The sequence below is a fragment of the Loxodonta africana genome, chromosome 9 (genome assembly GCF_030014295.1).
Source record: "Loxodonta africana isolate mLoxAfr1 chromosome 9, mLoxAfr1.hap2, whole genome shotgun sequence".
In the NCBI taxonomy this organism is placed as follows: domain Eukaryota; kingdom Metazoa; phylum Chordata; class Mammalia; order Proboscidea; family Elephantidae; genus Loxodonta; species Loxodonta africana.
The window spans coordinates 38,902,182-38,921,297 of NC_087350.1; the positions used below are offsets into that span (position 1 = coordinate 38,902,182).

Sequence of the window (19,116 nt, forward strand, 5' to 3'; positions counted from 1 at the left end):
TCCTATGCATTATTGTGCATCTTGCCAATTAACTGCATGAGATCTTTAGAGGGTCTCATGGTGACAAACTGAGACTTCAGCTATTGCAGAAAACAATGGAAAGTAGCATTGTGAGCATGCATATGTCCTGATGCTCTTGAACATAAGGAAAATCAAGGCATCAAGAATGGGAAAAGAGTCCTTGTGCTACCATGCCCATTATTTATTTATTTTGGGGGGGGGTTAATTTTTAGTTCAGTCACACACAGTAATAAAAGGAGGTTCATGGTGGATGTCTAGACTTCTGGGCCTGACTCATACTTCTGAAGTGAGCAGCAGTGCACACACTCAGAAAAAAACAATTAAAATGTGCTCTGAAAAGAAGGAGACATAGTTCGCAAAGACAATGTTCTACATCCTACTTTGGTTAAGCAGAGACTGGAGTCTTAAAAGCTTTCGAGTGGTCATTTAAGATACAACTATTGGTCTCTGTCTGTCCGGAGCAAAGAAGAGTGAAGAAAATCAAAGGCTCGAGGAAACAATTAGTCTAAAGGACCAATGGACCACACGAACCATGGCCTCCACTAGCCCGAGACTAGAGGAACTTGATGATGCCTGCCTACCAATACCAACTGCTCTGACCAGGATCACAGAAGGAAGTCCTGGACAGAACAAAGTGGGAGAAAAATGTAGAATAAAATTCAAGTGCATAAAAAAGACCAGACTTACTAGGCTGATAGAGACTGGTGGAACCCACGAGACTGTGGCCCTTAGACTTCCTTCAAACCTGGAACTGAACCCACTTCTGGAAATCGCCTTTCATACAAACAATAGACAGGGCCAAAAAATGAACAATAACACCCATGAGGAACGTGCTCCTCAGAACAATCAACTGTTGTTGTTGGTAGGTACCGTCGACCCTATGTACAACAGAGCAAAACACTGTACAGTCCTGAGCCATCCTCACAATCATTGTTATGCTTGAGTTCATTGTTGAAGCAACTGTGTCAATCCATCTCCTTGGGGACCTTCCTCTTTTTCGCTGACCCTTTACTTTATCAAGCATGATGTCTTTCTCTAGGGACCGGTCTCTTCTGGTAACATGTCCAAAGTATCCCTCCTGACAACATGTCCAAAGTATGTGAGACAAAGTCTCACCATCCTTGCTTCTAAGGAGTGTTCTGGCTGTATTTCTTCCAAGACAGATTTGTTCCTTCTTCTGGCAGTCCATGGTATACTCAATATTCTTCACCAACACTGTAATTCAAAGGCATCAACTCTTCTTTGGTCTTCTTTATTCATTGTCCAGCTTTCACACACATACAAGGAGACTGAAAACACCGTGGCTTGGGTCAGGCGCACCAAGCATATGAGACCAAAAGGGCAGCGTATGCCCCAAAACAAAGTTCAGAGGCAGGAAAGATAGGTGAATAGAAACAGAGAACTCAGGGAGGAAGGGGGGTAGAGTGCCGTCCCATTGAGGGGATTGCAACTAATGTCACAAAACAAAAAGTGTATAAATTATTGAATGGGAAACAATTTGCTCTGTAAAATTTCCACCTAAATCACAATAAAATGTTTAAAAAAAAAAAAGGATACATTCTACCCTAATCCCACCTCATTAACATAATGGACAACTCACGCCCAGATGGGACCATAACCACAGGCATAGAGGCAACTACCGTATCAACCACCTAGAATGTTCTTCAGCCTCATAAACACACAGACTATCTGTGGGAATTGAGGAGACTCATTTTGCTAAATGCTGCTTAAAAGCAATGCAAGTTCTCAACAGATTTCTCAGTGTTCTCAAAGCTGGCATGGATTAAATTCGTCTGGGAAAAAGATGTGGCAGTCTGCTGCCATAAAGACTTACAGCCTTGGAAACCCTTTGTGGCAGTTCTACTCTGTCCTATAGAGTCGCAATGAGTCAGAATCGACTTGACGGTAGTGGGTTTGGTTTTGGTTTAGAGCAAGGTCACATAATTTTTATTTTCTTTGGAGGCAATGTTTGTGATTACACAGTTCTTGAAAAATAAAACCAGATAAATCCAAACCATAAAAACTTAGCCGGAAGGATAAAACAAAAAGGGAAAAAAATCAATGACTTTTTGAAAAAAACCCTGAAGCACTTTAAAAGGAAATACCTTTTATAGACCACTCTATGAACAGTAAATAGGGATAATGTCTTTCAGGAGGTTAAAAAAAAAAAGGTTGCCATCAAGTTGATTCAGGCAAATGGCGACCCCATGCGTGTCAGAGCGAAGCTGTGCTCCATGTGGTTTTTAATGGCTGATAGTTTGGAAGGAGATCACCAGGCCTTTCTTCTGAGGTACCTCTGGGTGGATTCAAACTGCCAACCTTTCAGTTAGTAGCTAAGTGCTGAGCCATCTGCAGTACCCAGAGTCTCTTTCAGGAGGTTATGGTCATCAAAACTTCTCCCTCTGTGTACATTTTCTTACTGCTTCCACTTCACCATTTCATCACCTCAAAGTATTACTACAAATACCAAAGCTGATTTTTTTTTAACATGAAAGAGCTGTTACCCAACAATTAGTCATGTTAGAAACTTATGTACTTGATCGGCCACTTTGCCATAGCTACAAATGGTGAACTACTAACCTGTACCCAGTCCTATCTTCACTTCGTGTTTCAGGACTTCGAGCACATTTAGAAAGCCACTGGTCAGCCTGGAGAGAGAGAGGAGATAGTCAGAACAAGGAGACCCAGGTGGTTCCAACAAAATAGCAATGATGGCGATATCACTAAAAGTTGTATTTCCCGTCATATCAGCCCTAATGCTGATACAAACATTAGTCAAACCATGGCATCCAAGCCCTGGAGTTTAAAAAAAAGATCATAAAGGTGCTTGGATACTCTGGCCACATCCTGTCTTAAACTCTCAGGAGGACACAAAGCGGCAAGTGACAGAAGGGAATGCAACAGGTCACTTGTAAGGAAAAATGGAGAAATCAAGCCTTGCGATTAGTCCAAAAGTCTTATCAGTCTTTAATATACACACTTCTTAACTAACTCATCCTTCTATAGGAAGTAGAAATTGTAACGCATTACCTTTTCTCTGTATCTGGAATAATTTGTTACTCTGAATGATCAGCAATTTGCAAACTCAAAAAGAGGAGGGACCACAACAGGAAAAGGAGTACAGTCTGGTGAATTAGGGACTGAAAGTTCAAGTGCTGCCTCTGAAGACAGCAGCAACCAGGACAGAGAGTTCCCAGACAGAATTCTGGACCTCATGACCCTGAGCTTGATAGATGTACTGCTTTTCTAAAGAGACAAAGGAAAACTTAAGCAATCTTTATAAGCCAGAGAAGATGTGAAGGTCAAAGTCATCTGCTCAAAGAGACACCTAACTATAACTTCTAAAGCCCCAGTGCATAAGTAATAAATCTCTCCAAACTGTTGAAGAAAGAGAAGTGGTGACCACTGAAACAGGGAAATATCCTTAAGAAATTTAACTTCAACCTCAATTTGCAAAGCTGGATCATGTTTTAATTTAGAAGATGTCCAACTCACCCAAGGGATGTTAAATCCTTCCAGTCTAGTCGCTAGACCACAATTATGGTCACTAAGTCGCTAGACCATAATTATGGTCACTAAGATGTAGGTAGGCAAAATTCTCTGTCACATTGACTACCTTTATGTCTGAAACCTAAGAGTCTCTAAAGGCTTTCAAAACACTCCTAGGCTCTACCCATAATGCCATTGACATACTTTTTCCCTTCACCAAGTCCCTAGACCTCCAGCTGCCAGCACCTGCTCTGCCTGGGCTCTTTCTGGATGCTAGAGATTGCTCTGTCCTTGCTTGGGGAAGGTTGAAAATTTCAGAGAATTAGTGCCCCTGGCTCCAACCCAGCAGCCCTCCACCAATGACTGATGAATGTTAGAGTATAACTACCCCAGCTCCCTTGGGCAAGGTAACTTTGAGGCTTGTTTTGTACTCCGGCTTACTGGGTTTTCCAGAGGAACCTGTGGTAACCTGCTTGACGATCCACTCTTTACTGACGTCCTTCCCTTCCTTGTCTCAACCCCAACAGGTGCTTCCTGAGATTGCCTCCCAAATAAGCTACTTGTACATGAATCCTCAGCTCACACTCTACTTCTGCGAGAACCCAAACCAAGAGATGATACAAAGGAACCCTCAAAAAGGCTAAAATCTAGCAGAAGCTAATAAATTTGTGGAATGAATTTGATCCATTCCACCCTGTTACTAAGGAGACAGAGGTCTATTTGGGGTCCACTAGCACTAGAAATGACAGACATTTAATCTAATCCTGGAGAACAGGCCCTTAACTTAGCATTCAGGACCAGCATCATGGGGTCCATGAATCCCCTGAAATTAGATGCAAAGTTTTTCTATCTATGGGCTTTTTCTGAAGAGACAGACCCTAGTTTTCATCTGATTCAGTTATGGATCAATAACCCTTCAAAAGTTAAGAATCAGTTATCAATAAATCTTTTGCATTCTGAGAACTGCAGTAGGACGAGGTCCCTCCTGAGGTCCCCTTGTGTGAGCTGGCACACTATCAGATCCAGCAACATGACATACATGGTAGGGTGCTGGCTTCTGGTGGCAGCACCGCACTCTGTCTGACATCAGAGCACAAACAGTAACGGGAAGTCAGTACCTGTTCCCAGAACACCTGGCTGCAATCTGTATCCTCTCAGTCTTTAGCTGTAAATTCTGAATCCTTTTGGTTTTGAGTTATCTTTCTGTTGTATTTCCTATTCTGTTTTGTTCAAACTCAGAAATTTTAGGAGACAAGGTGCTTTTGAAATGCATTCTCTGAAAAAAATGGCCTTTTTAAATGCTCTCTTTCTCTCCATCACAGCCCAGGTAAAGGTCAGTCTACCTCATTTCCATTTCAGTTACACCTAACTATAGAAGTGAGGGAGCCCTGGTGGTGCAGTGGTTAAGAGCTCAGCTGCTAACTAAAAGGTCGGCAGTTCAAATCCACCAGCTGCTCCTTGGAAACCATCTGGGGAAGTTCTACTCCATCCTATAAGGTCGCTATGAGTCGAAACTGACTCCTTGGCAAAGGGTTTGAGTATTACAGAAGAGAGATCCTGGAGGAACAACCAAGAAAGCAAAGGTATTTGGTATTTGCAACCCAAGTTTTCAAAATCCACCAAACAATTACTGCCTACTTACGATAAGTTAGAATTGGGACAATGTGAGATTGAGGCTCCTCGTTCACTGAATACGTTAAGCTCTTCTGCAGAAAGGTAGCAGCCATGCGCCATCACTGTCTGGAGAGAAGAGTGTGGGATGCAGAGTTTATCACTTAAAAACATTTAGGTTAGTACTCACTCCCACAAGATATTACAGGTGCAGATGGAAGCCGTGCCTGGCTGCTACCATCTTTACAAGAACATTTATGATTATCTGTATCCATCAAATCACTGTCTACGAGTTACACCTCATAAAAAACCTATAAAAACATCTTATTACAAAAGTCTCAGCAAATTTGTAGATCTTACCTTTCAATTTCCTTTTTTTTTTTTTATCTGCAAGATAGGTCATCCATCCAGCTTGAACATGTCACAATTCTATCATCTCCACTTTAGAAAACAGTCAAGTTACATTCTTTCTTATGTCTACATGGAACCTACTGGCAGACTGTGTTTGCTTCTATTGTAATATGCATTTTTTAGTAGGCAACTTTCACTTCTCAGTACATGGAGGCATGCCCCCCCACCTCCATTATTCTCAGTTATAATACAGGCTCAAATGGTGTTGACACAAACAAACTTTAACTCATCTCTTTACATTTTCATAAAAATTAGTGTATGTAATATCTTATAGGGGGCCCTGGTGGCGCAGTGGTTAAGAGCTTGGCTGCTAACCAAAAGGTCGGCAGTTCGGATCTACCAGCTGCTCCTTGGAAACCCTATGGGGCAGTTCTACTCTGTCCTATAGGGTCACTATGAGTCGGAATCAACTCGACAGCAACGAGTTTGGCTTTTTGGTTTTAATATCTTATAGAGTTTAGTTCAGAAGGTAAAACTAATCCAAGCAAGCAGGTGCTGCATACTTATGAAACTTCTTTTATTTTTTGTCTCAGTAATGTTTGTGGATTTTCCTGAAAAAAACTTTTATCTTTCAAAATTCCTTTTCTCTCAGTACAAAACCTGTATCTAAATAGCCTTCTCCTTTGGGAGGCATGGTTCAGAGGCCACAGAATTATTATTAAAATAAAATATTCACAACCTGTGTACAACTAAAATTAACATGCAAATTGAAGGTTAATATATTAATCATATGGAAATATATGTAAAGGAGGGTGAAGATTATGATGTCGCATTTACATGATTTATGCAGAGTGTTAACATTTCAAATCGGTCATATTCAGATCTCCATTCACATAGTAACTGAAAAGTAGTTTGCTGCAGTAGTAAAACTCTCCTTACAGTTTGTACATTTCCTATAAGGCCAAGGCCAAAGGGTGCATTGTTGCAATAAGGTCTCTCTCTATTCATTTTAATTATCTTAAATTGTTTAATTACAAAAACAATACATGCTCACTAAAAAAAATAATAATAGAGCAATCTCAGGGTGTTCAAATATAAAAAGCAAAAAGTCATCCCTCCAATTTTCTCCCCCAGGAATAGCCACTTATAACATTCAATGTGTGTCTTCCAGACTGTTCTTCTAAGCAGGCACATCCACATACATATATACACATACACTGAACAACAGTGTACAAACATTCTTCCTTATAAGCCTGTACACTTAATTCTTTGTGACTGTTGCATAAAATTCTAAATTATGCTGCTGTTGCTAGTTGCCATCAAGTTGATTCTGACTCATGGTGACCCCATTTGTGTCAGAGTAGAACTGCTCCATAGGGTTTTCAAGACTATGCTTTTTTGGAAGCAGCTCATCAGGCCTGTCTTCTCAAGAGCCTCTGAGTGGGTTCAAACTAGCTAACCTTTTGGCTAGTGAAGTCGAGTCCTTAACCATTTGCACCACCAAAGGATTCCTAGTCTGAATTATAGAGGCTTTATAATTTAGCCAATCCACCACCGACAGCCATTATGTGTAGTTAATATCAATATAATAAGCTCTGGTGATTCAACAGTTAAGCACTTGGTTGCTAACCAAAAGGTTGATGGTTCAAAGGCACCAGCCACTCTGTGGAATAAAGATGTTTCAGTAAAGATTTACAGCCTTGGATGTGCTATGGGGCAGTTCTACTCTGTCCTATAGGGTCGCTATGGGTCAGAACTGACTGGATGGCAATGGGTTTGGGTTTTTTTTAGTGTTAGTATGAATATATGGACTCTTTATAGGATGGGTCTCTAGAAATGCACTTACTCACTCAAAGGAATGCACATTTAAATTCTAATGGATACTGTGTAAACCTTCACCGAAAACACAATAAAATATTATTTAAAAACAAAATCCTAATGGATACTATCAAAATGTTCTTGGCCCAAAATCCATCCACACCCTCAATGCAGCCTTTAGATTTCTTTACTGGGATGATAATTCAGGCTTGTATTTTAGTAAATTAACCTTGAGTTTTACTCTAGTTTGGGAAATATACACGTCACAGGAGTCTGAAGATTACTACTAGGATTTTAAGATTTAACTAACCCTAATTTACATAAATTATGTCCTTATATACAATTTACCTTATTTGTCAGAAGATTGTTTTTGTCATACACATCTGTGTAGTTTTTATAACCAGGGTATAAGTTTTTCACAGCTTCAACTTCATCCTGATTCTCACTTATGTGGCTCTACAAGAAAAAGATTGTATTTTCAGTTTCTTTTTTAATAAAATACCATTAGATACTATAGTTTCTATCCCAAAGTGGTATGGATGGCTTCTACTTGCCTATGTAAGGGACCGCATGGAAAGATAATGAGGATTAGACATGTGATTTTCTTTAAAACAATTATGTATATCATATAAAGTGGGTATATATATATATATATATATACATATATATAAAATAAGAAAACTATGAATATCATAAATGTACTCTGTGTGTGTGTGCATTTTAAGACAAATTCTTCCAAGAAAATCTTCTTAAATTCCAAAATATACCAAGAACAAATAAAAAGCACTCAGCGAAGAAGATCAAGAGCCTAGCTATTTAAGGCAAACTGCCCCTTCTGGTGCTGGCCATTTAAGAAAAGACTTCAGTGGCCATCACAAGGATAGACAGCAGGGTTCACTGGTAAGAAAACTGGGATATGAGTAAAGAGAGCAAAGTTTTAGCCCAAGTGCTGACCCTAGTTATGTGTCTTAGGACAAGTAAGTTTTTTTCTTTATGCCTCCATTTTCTCATCTCTCAAATAAAAGGGTTAGGCTAGATGAGTGGGTTTCCAAATTCTTTTAGCTTTGTATGTGTTGCTCATATGAAAGTTCACAGAAATCCAATACATAAAAGGCATCATAAACAAGCTGCTCCTCAGGGCAAGGCAGGGTTGGAACTCTGAAACCCTGTCCGCATTCTGCCTCCTTTGCTGGCTTCCAGATGAGTGATTTTGCAGAAAACAGTTTGAAAATAACCATACTAGACAATACCTGCAGTCTTCAAGAAAGTGCCCTTAAGAATCCACATGCAAGTAAAACAAGTGAGTCCTAGGTCCCCTCCATTGGCCTTCCAAGGCACCACATAACCTAAGAGGCATAAAGTGTTTTTAAGACACGAAACTTAAGTATAACCAGTCCAACAACCAGTCCAACCACTAGCCTACAAAAATTATGTCGGGACAACCAGTTACAAGTATATATGAGAAATCACTCACAAGTATATTATCACTTTGAAGAATAACAAAGCTCTTTCCTTCTCTCCACATGAGGTAGAGTATGCATACCCAAATAAATAAAAGAAAAAAAAATAACAGGGTTCCAAAAACAGGGTGTTTCTTGAGGAAATTCCAGACCATTGGATGGACATCAGAAGAGAAGAAGAGACCAACGAGAATGAGTCACGTCATTGTAACAAATTTAACACACACACACACGCACTCCTCCAGGAAGGATGTACTTGATTCCGTTGTGTGCCTTTTTATTTTATTTTCCCATGTACTTTAATATTATTTTGATGTTCTTTTTTGAGAAGCAGAAACATTCTGTTTCCAAACTAGAAAATTCATCTAAGGTTTGTCTCCAGGAAAGAATTGTGTGGGATAGAATCAATAATTCATGTATTACAGATCACAAAAGTGGGGAAAGATGAGAATAGTTAACGGGCTCTGAGAAGATACATCGTGAAAAAAAAAAAACCCAACTACAAAATGGTAAAGAATCACTATGTTGCCTTTCCCCACCTGCCTTTTCTTATAAGATAGTCAACTAACTCTTTTAAGAGAAGAAATTTTAGTACAGTATGTAATTAAGCTTGGATAGGGGAAGGGGAGCATCCAATTTTAATCCAGCTGTAAGCTTTAAAAAGTGTTTTATTCCTAAATTGCAACAACTTAATGACAAAGTAAGATATACTTTTTGTTCCTGACATTAAATTAAGAAACTTGGAACAAAGGGCCTTTTAAGTGCCTTTTTTTTTTTTTTTTTGTAAGGTGGAAATTAGGTTCTTTTTGCTTTTCAAATAATAGCTTGTTTCTCCCAAAATGAGAGTATAGAACATGGAGAGAAAGTATCAAACAAAGAGAAGTAGGAAAGAAATGTATTAAATGTAGTCTACAGAGAATAGGTAAACAGTCTATTATTGTTCTTGCTCAGTTATTTATGAAGATACCCCTGTCTCTCAATGGATAATCATAGGAGGTGGAGGATAAATGGGGCTTCAAGTTTCTTATCTGTGAAACTGAAGAACAGGATTAGGTGATTTCTGTAAGGCTCCTTCCAGCCCTCTAACACCACAACTCTGGGAGACTTCAGTAGAGGAACTGAAAATTAGTGCCAGGATTTAGGGTATAGAGATGTTCCGCAGGTCCTGAAGAAGAAAATACCCACAGAAGAAAAATACCCACCTGAATGTACAAATCATGGGTCTTGGCAATGTTGCCGAGTTCACTCATCAAAGACTCGGAGCAGGAAAGGGAAAAACGTGGCGTCACTATGGGCTTCACTCTCAAATACTAGAAATAACCAAAAACAATTGATAAGAAAACTACGGATATCATGAACCAGTACTGCATCCAAAATGCATGTCATACAAAAAGATGACTTTATGACTTCATTTTGGGGGGTAGTCCCTCATTCTAAGAGTGAGTGGGAAAACTAGGTTATGTGGAAACAGTTCGTGGCTGAGAAGAAACCAAAAAATCACACCTGCTGCCATGGAGTCAATTCTGACTCATGGCAACTCCATGTGTTTGAAGGAGAGTGTATTCTTTAGCACCAATTCAATGCGAAAAGGGTGTGTTGTCAATGAAAGGCATTCCCCCCCGCCCACATCCACATTAAGGCTCAGGTGACCTTTATGCAGGTAACTGGAAGACAGAAGAAGTTGTGAAGGAGAGTGTTGGGGAGACAAAACACGAGGTGGTGGCATTCCCCTTTCTACACCTGGTAGAACTGTACTGGCCGTAGCCTCTCTGAGATTGTTCAGTTGCCAGATTGGCTCTGGATCTACCTGAGGTCAGGGATCAGGCCAGGGAGAAGACCCATTGCAGTGTGGTAAGGGTAAAGATCTATAAAGCTCCACCTAGGGCTCCCAAAGATAGATTGAAAGAAGTTCTAAGGTTTCCTATGGTTTCTAATCAGACCTTAAAAATAGTAAGGGAAGGGTTTGACTTGCCTGTATAAGATCACCCAATGGAGCCTGCTGGGGGTGGGGGCAGAAACAGCACTGTCTCCATAGGATCCTCAACTCCAGGGGTAGCCTGGCTGAGTGCCTACAGACCATGTGACTGCTATATATACATGGACCAAGGCATCCCACCTGAATTTAGAGACCATCTGAAGAATAGATTTGATGCATTGAACACTAGTGATCGAAGACCAGATAAGTTGTGGAATGACATGAAGGATATCACACATGAAGAAAGCAAGAGGTCATTGAAAAGACAGGAAAGAAAGAAAAGACCAAGATGGATGTCAGAGGAGGCTCTGAAACTTGCTCTCGAGCATCAAGCAGCTAAAGCAAAAGGAAGACTTGATGAAGTAAGAACTGAACAGGAGAGTTTAAAGGGCATCTCCAGAAGACAAAGTAAAGTATTATAATGACATGCGCAAAGAGCTGGAGATGGAAAACCAAAAGGGAAGAACACGCTTGGCGTTTCTCAAGCTGAAAGAACTGAAGAAAAAATTCATCCCTCGAGTTGCAATAGTGAAGGATTCTATGGCGAAAATATTAAATGACCCAGGAAACATCAAAAGAAGATGGAAGGAATACACAGAGTCATTATACCAAAAGAATTAGTCGATGTTCAACCAGTTCGAGAGGTGGCATATGATCAGGAACTGATGGTCCTGAAGGAAGAAGTCCAAGCTGCTTTTAAAGAACTGGCAAAAAAAAAAAAAAAAAGGCTCCAGGAATTGATGGAATATCAATTGTGATGTTTCAACAAACAGATGCAGGGCTCAAGGTGTTCACTCATCTACGCCAAGAAATATGGAAGACAGCTTCCTGGCCAACTGACTGGAAGAGATCCATATTTATGTCTATTCCCAAGAAAGGTGATCCAACCGAATGTGGAAATTATAAAGCAATATCATTAATATCACACGCAAGCAAAATTTTCTGAAGATCATTCAAAACAGCTGCAGCAGTATATTGACAGGGAACCGCCAGAAATTCAGGCTGGTTTCAGAAGAGGACGTGGAACCAGAGATATCATTGCTGATGTCAGATGGATCCTGGCTGAAAGCAGAGAATACCAGAAGGATGTTTACCTGTGTTTTATTGACTATGCAAAGGCATTCGACTGTGTGGGTTATAACAAATTATGGATAACATTGTGAAGAATGGGAATTCCAGAACACTTAATTGTGCTTGTGAGGCATATTTACATAGATCAAGAGGCGGTTGTTCGGACAGAACAAGGGGATACTGATGGGTTTAAAGTCAGGAAAGGTGTGCATCAGGGTTGTATTCTTTCACCATACCTATTCAATCTGTATGCTGAACAAATAATACAAGAAGCTGGACTATATGAAGAAGAATGGGGCATCAGTATTGGAGGAAGACTCGTTAACAACCTGTGTTATACAGATGACACAACCTTGCTTGCTGAAAGTGAAGAAGACTTGGAGCACTTACTAATGAAGATCAAAGACCACAGCCTTCAGAATGGATTGCACCTCAACATAAAGAAAACAAAAATCCTCACAACTGGACCAATGAGCAACATCATGATAAACAAAGAAAAGATTGAAGGTGTCAAGGATTTCATTTTACTTGGATCCACAATCAACAGCCATGGAAACAGCAGTCAAGAAATCAAAAGATGCAGTGCATTGGGTAAATCTGCTGCAAAGGACCTCTTTAAAGTGTTGAAGAGCAAAGATGTCACCTTGAAGACTAAGGTGCACCTGACCCAAGCCATGGTATTTTCAATCACATCATATGCATGTGAAACCTGGACAATGAATAAGGAAGACTGAAGAAAAGTTGACGCCTTTGAATTGTGGTGTTGGTGAAGAATATTGAATATGCCATGGAGTGCCAAAAGAATGAACAAATCTGTCTTAGAAGAAGTACAGCCAGAATGCTCCTTAGAAGCAAAGATGGAGAGACTGCATCTTATATACTTTGGACATGTTGTCAGGAGGGATCAGTCCCTGGAGAAGGACATAATGCTTGGCAGAGTACAGTGTCAGCAGAAAAGAGGAAGATCCTCAACGAGGTGGATTGATGCAGTGGCTGCAACAATGAACTCAAGCATAACAACGATTGTAAGGATGGCTCAGGACGGGGCAGTGTTTCGTTCTGTTGTGCACAGGATCGCTATGAGTTGGAACCAACTCAACGGCATCTAACAACAACAACAACATGGCAGCCAGTGGCCAAGGCATAACAGCTGGACAGTACCTGGGCTTAAGACCAGACAAAGAGGCAGAAGTGGCCAGAGCCAATGTTGACATAATCATCAAGCAGTTCCACAATTTCCAGTTTCATGCCCTCCATGAAGTCCCCCTCCCCAGAAACTAGTCCTATGAAATTAGAAGGACCCAAAGTTTGCGGGGAGGGAGGCATTGAGAAAGCTGTCCTGAGACCTGGGCAAAGACTAAGTTGTTCACCCCTTAAAAAAAAAAAAAAAAAAAACCATTGCCATTGAGTCAATTCCGATTCCTAGTGACCCTAAAGGACAGAGTAGAACTTGCCCCATAGAGTTTCTGAGGAGCTCCCGCTGGATTCGAACTACTGACCTTTTGGTTAGTAGCTGTAGCTGTTAGCCACTACACCACCAGGGTTTCCATTCATCACTTAGCTCAACTAAAAACTTAGTGGACTGGGTCAAATTTAGCCACCTGACTAAATTTAGTTCTCCCTCTACGTATAGGCATAGGAGTTTGGGGCCAAGAAAAGTGCTATGAATAAAGCAAGCTTCATGTTTGCACATATCTGAATGGTGATTGCTTAAGTATTATTTTGTTAGTCGCCGTTGGTCAGCTCCAACTCACGGTGACCTTATGTAGAAAACGAAACATTGCCTGGTCCTGTGATATCTTCACGATTGTTCCTATCTTTGAGTCCGTTGTTGTAGCCATTATGTCGATCCATCTTACTGAGGGTTTCCTTCGTTTTTGCTGACTCTGCTTTGTTTAATTAAACCTACCAAAATCAGTTTTGATTTCCAGATTGTGTTTAATACAAAACACAGAGGGTTGGGTGAAGAGCCACAGTTGCCTTCAATGAAAGGGAAAAACTATCTGACCTGAGCTGAGACGATGAATTTTCTGTGAGAACATTTTCAGATTCTAGGCACATTCTTCACACATGCAGTTAACCAAACACACACAGGCTAATCTCTACCAAACAAATTGGCAGTGAATCCTACAACAAATGCCACAGCAATCCAAAAATAAGCTGCTAACAAGTTTACTTACGTTCCTTTGAAGCATTTCTGACACAAATCTGAAATAAAGCAACAAATGGGAAGTTAGGAAATCTAGACATTTTCAAATAAATTTTAAAAGGATGAAAAAATGATCCTTACATGCCCTAATTTCCATGCAAACATTTCTAACACCGCACATGTTTTCAGCACCGCTCATTAAAGATTAACAAGTGTCGATTCCTTTCTCATTTGCAGCCCCAAAATCATGGAGAAATGTAATTATCATCTAAAATCAGCTGGACTGTTAACTGAGTATTGCCACAGCACTCAAATTATCCTACTAGCTTAAGCTCTGTTTGGCAGATATCGCAATGTGTGACTCTCCACGCATATTAGCGTTGTGAAGTCCTAGGCACCTGGAAGTATGTATAAGCTATGGGGGCTTTTCTGCTCCTAATTTTCCTAAAGCAGAAAACTAACTCACTCACACAGTATCATCATTTCTTTCCAAGACCAGAGTCTCACTGGGGATGAATGTCAGAGTGAGGCAGTAAGAATAGGCCAGAGGTGGCTGTGAGGCACAGGGAGACTGGGGTGGAGAGTCTACTAGTCACACCTGCAAAGACAGAGGCAACTGTAAAAAACCAGTTGCTGTCCCGTCGACTTGGACTCCAATTCACGGCAACAGCAAGTGTCAGAGCAGAGCTGTTCTCCAAAGGATTTTCAATGGCTGCATTTTCAAAAGTAGGTTGCCAGGCCTTTTCTCTGAGGCACCTCTGTGTTAACTCCAACCTCTGACCTTTTGGTTAGCAGCCAAGCACATGAACCTTTTGTACCACCCCTCCAATGGCCATTGTTGAGCCTATGAAATGGTTACTTCTGCCCTGGCTGTGAGTTTAAAAGTAAACTTACAAAAATAAATTTACTTTTTTAAAAAAGGATGACTTTCTACTCAACTCTTGTCCAAAGAGATGTGAACTAGAAAACACAAATATACATGAACACATACCCTACACCCACACCCCTATTTTTTGAAACAATTTTATAGGGTTATAATTTGCATACCATAAAACCAAAAACCAAACCTGTTGCTATATAGTGGGCTGTGACTCATAGCAACCCTACAGGACACAGGAGAACTGCCCCACGCACAGCAAGTAAGAATGAAGAAAAATAAAGATACAGGGGAAAGATCAGCCCAAAGGACTAACGGACATCTACCATGGCCTCCATCAGACTGAGTCCAGTACAACTAGATGGTGCCCAGCTACCACCACTGACTGCTCTGACAGGGATCACAATAGGGGGTCCTGGACAGAACTGGAGAAAACTGTAGAACAAAATTCTAACTCAGAAAGAAAGACCAGACTTGCTGGCCTGACAGTGACTGGAGAAACCCTAAGAGTACGGCCCCCGGACACCTTTTCAGCTCAGTAATGAGGTCACTCCTGAGGTTCACCCTTCAGCCAAAGACTGAACAGGCCCATGGAACACAACAAGACTAAAGGGGCACACCAGCCCTGGGGCAGGGACTGGAAGACAGGAGGGAACAGGAAAGCTGGTAATAGGGAACCCAGGGTTGAGAAGGGAGAGTGTGGACTTGTCGTGGGGTTGTTAACCAATGTCATACAACAATGTGTGTACTAACTGTTTGATAAGAAACTAGTTTGTTCTGTAAACTGTCATCTAAAGTACAATAAAAAAATAAAAAAAAAAAAAAGAACTTCCCATGGAGTTTCCAAGGAGTGGCTGGTGGATTCGAACTGCTGAACTCTTGGTTAGCACCTGAGCTCTTAACCACTACACCACCAGGGCTCTACATACCATAAAGTTCACCCATTTTAAGTGTGCAATTTAATTATTTTTGTTAAATCTATTGAGTTGTGCAACCATCATCGTAATCTAGTTTTAGAACATTTCATCAGCCCATTGAAAACCCTTGTGTCCATTTACAGTTAATAGCCGCTCCTACCCTCAACCCCAAGCAACCTCTAATCGACTTTCTGTCTCTGATTTGTCTTTTCTAAATATCTCATAGAAGCCCTGATGGCACCGTGGTTAAGTGCTCAGCTATGAATGGAACCTTGCTATATAAGCCTGGATCCTTTCACTTAGCATAACATTTCCAAGCTTCATCCATGTTTTAACATGTGTCAGAACTTTTTATGGCTGAATAATATTCCATTATATGGATATACCATATTTTTAATTGATATATAATTTTATTAAGATTCCAACCATAATTTCAATTAGAAACTTTTTTTATTGTGGTGAGTATATACATAACAAAACATTTGCATTTCAACATTTTTTAACACCTTTTTTATGTGTACAGTTCATTGACATTCATCATGTCACGCAACATTAACCCTCTCCATTTCCAGAATTTTCTATCGCTCTTAACAGAAGCTTAGTGGATATACCACATTTTGTTTACTCATTGATGGATACGGGCATACATTTTCATGTTCATATTTTCATAGGTTTTGTTCTTATATGTTTCATAGAAATGTGGACATATGTTTGTGCGGACAAACGTTTTCATGTCTCTTGCACTCCACTACTTTTCATGATTCTACGTGCATATCGCACTCTGTTCTCTGAGGTGGAGGTTTTCCCAGAGCAGGTTGTCCACCATCGCTGGCAAACCCAGCTCTATGCCCAGCGGCAGCAGGAGCAAAGACCCTTGGTCCCTCCACATCGTCTCTTTCTAGCTGTATGTATCACCATTGGGCATCCTAGAATCTTCACTGCAGGCTGCACAGAGAGGCCCTGCCCCCCCGTGAGCACACAGATGTGGTGCCAAAGCAGGAAAGGAATTAACCTGAAGGCCCTCCCTCCTGGATCTCTGCACTTCTCCTTGCAGAGGTGTTCTTTCAGGTCAGGTCTTTGAAGAGGAGCTAGTCAAGCTCCCTGCATTGACATGGTATGGCCGTTCCAGATGTATCTAGAAGAACCTCTCTCTTCTCATAGTAGGACAGAATACTAGTGAGGGGATGCATATGCCTCCTTGGGAAAATACCGAAAGGCTACAGAGTAAAATACCAATATCGATAACTTTAAGCAGTTGGATTATGGAGCTCTTTTTTCTTCTTTGTACCTTTTTGTGCTTCTCCAAAGAGTATATATTACTTTTGTAATAAAAAAAAAAAATAAGATCCTTAAGCAGCCTTTAAATGTTACTAATTTTTCCTAACTCTCTGATATTTCATCCCACAAATGATTTCTCACATTCACATCGTTTTTAAATACACACCACAGCACATGGTTGGTTGCTTCCTTGCTCGCTTGCATGCACTCTCTCTCTCTCACCTTTTTTATGCATTTACGTTGAACGTGAGGCAAGGGTTTATGTTACGGTAGAAAGAATATTGAATTTAGAGCCACTGACGCTGGTTTCCAATCCTGGGTCTGCCACTTAAAAGCTGAGGCCTTGGTCAAGTCATTTAGCCTATATGAGACTCAGTTTTCTTAGCATGAAAGACAGACGGCCTTAAAGGCGAGGATTAATCGTGGCCTTGCAGGGGGAGGCTCTTTGTAAATTGTGAATGATGATCAATGGTTGAGCAGATTCACTGTAGACTAGCTGTCCCATTTTGCACTAAACAGAACATTCTGAATCATTGTGTGTACATCTCACCCGCGTAACACCTGTACCTGGTTTCCTCTTTCCATCTCTAACTCCATCCCTGCAGCAGAGGGACCTGCCCACAAGCCAAATCAAGACAATGGAGCATCTTACCTCTCAGTCTCCTTGACTGATTCCTCAGTGGTTTCCTTGTATTCTGGAACAGTGTTGTTCAAATCCATGCACACTTTGCCCACAAATGCTCGCTGCCCAAATTTATCTGTGAAACACACACACAAAGTCTAAAATCATGTTTCATTCCCAACAGCACTTTTTCTGAGCCTTTAAAATTCTTACGAAAAACATAAGCCAGAATCTACAAGATTACCCATCATCATGACATTCGAGAATAATAACAATCACCACCAAAACCCAATTTGCTGCTGTTAGCTGCCATCAAGTCAACTCCAACTCATGCTGACTTTATGTACAACAGAACAAAACATTGCCTGGTCCAGTGTCATCCTCATAATAGCCAGCAAGTTCAAGTCCATTGTGGCAGCTACTATGCCAATCCATCTCACCAAGAGTCTTCTTCACCCTCTCTGATCCTCTATGTCACCAAATATGATGTCCTTCTTAGCAAATGATTTCTCGTGGTGACATATCCAAAGCAAGCAAGTTGAACAACATTCTACTGTGATCCATAAGGTTTTCATTGGCTAATTTTCAGAAGTATTGCCAGGCCTTGCTTCCTAGTCTGCCTTAGTCTGGAAGCTCCACTGAAACCTGTCCACTGTGGGTGACCCTGCTGGTATTTGAAATACTTGTGGCATAGCTTCCAGCATCATGGCAACAGACAAGCCACCACAGTGCAATAAACTGACAGATGGGTGGTATCCACTAAATTTAGTAGGTAGTAAAATTTCCTCTATCTGTCACTCCAACCCACCCTCTCCCCCATACCCACTCCCAGGGTATCTAGATAACAACTAGGGTTTTTCACTGATTACTGAGCTTTTCCTTTTACTTATATAGTTTATCTATGTCTTTACTAAAGTCATAACTATCGTGTGCTTTCATTTTATCTTCATGGTAGAGTATTAGACGGCCTGTGATCCTGTGAAACATTCTATTAGTCACTGACACGCCTACAGTCTGTTTCTTCTCCCCCCCTTACCACCCCATAATCTCCTTCCTGTTTCCTGCTCTACCTTCCTCATTGTTGAGTCCCTCTCTGCATTCTTACTCCCTGGTCTAGTGATAAAAACATGGATGTTGGGTGTTGGACAGACTTAGATGTGTCTCCTTACTCCTCCCAGGACAGCAGATGTATTTGTGTAAGGTCCAAACCTATATGTGACCAGTTTCCTCTGCTATGTGCAACCTTATGTTACCAGTTGCTAGAAAAGGACATAGTTGGTAGAGGGTCAACAAAGTAAGCACTCAATGAGATGTTGCTGTTGTTAGGTGCCATCGAGTCAGTTCCTACTCATAGTGACCCTATGTATAACAGAATGAAACACTGCCTCGTCCTGCACCACCCTTACAATTGTTGTTATGCTTGATCCCATTGTTGCAGCCACTGTGTCAATCCATCTCGTTGAGGGTCTTCCTCTTT

At 40.8% G+C, this 19,116-nt stretch overlaps 1 protein-coding gene across 4 annotated transcripts in view; it reads right to left on the bottom strand.

Moving 5' to 3' along the window:
* The window catches only part of GDA (guanine deaminase), a 122,942-nt gene that overhangs the window by 47,022 nt on the left and 56,804 nt on the right, over positions 1 to 19,116 (bottom strand). For all 4 annotated transcript variants that reach the window (XM_003407387.4, XM_064291224.1, XM_023544749.2 and 1 more), the window contains exons 5-10: positions 17,670 to 17,775; positions 13,977 to 14,004; positions 9,953 to 10,060; positions 7,639 to 7,746; positions 5,153 to 5,250; positions 2,602 to 2,669 (exon numbers count right to left, since the gene is read on the bottom strand). In XM_003407387.4, coding sequence (XP_003407435.2) covers positions 2,602 to 2,669; positions 5,153 to 5,250; positions 7,639 to 7,746; positions 9,953 to 10,060; positions 13,977 to 14,004; positions 17,670 to 17,775 — 516 coding nt within the window. The remainder of the gene's footprint in view (positions 1 to 2,601; positions 2,670 to 5,152; positions 5,251 to 7,638; positions 7,747 to 9,952; positions 10,061 to 13,976; positions 14,005 to 17,669; positions 17,776 to 19,116) is intronic.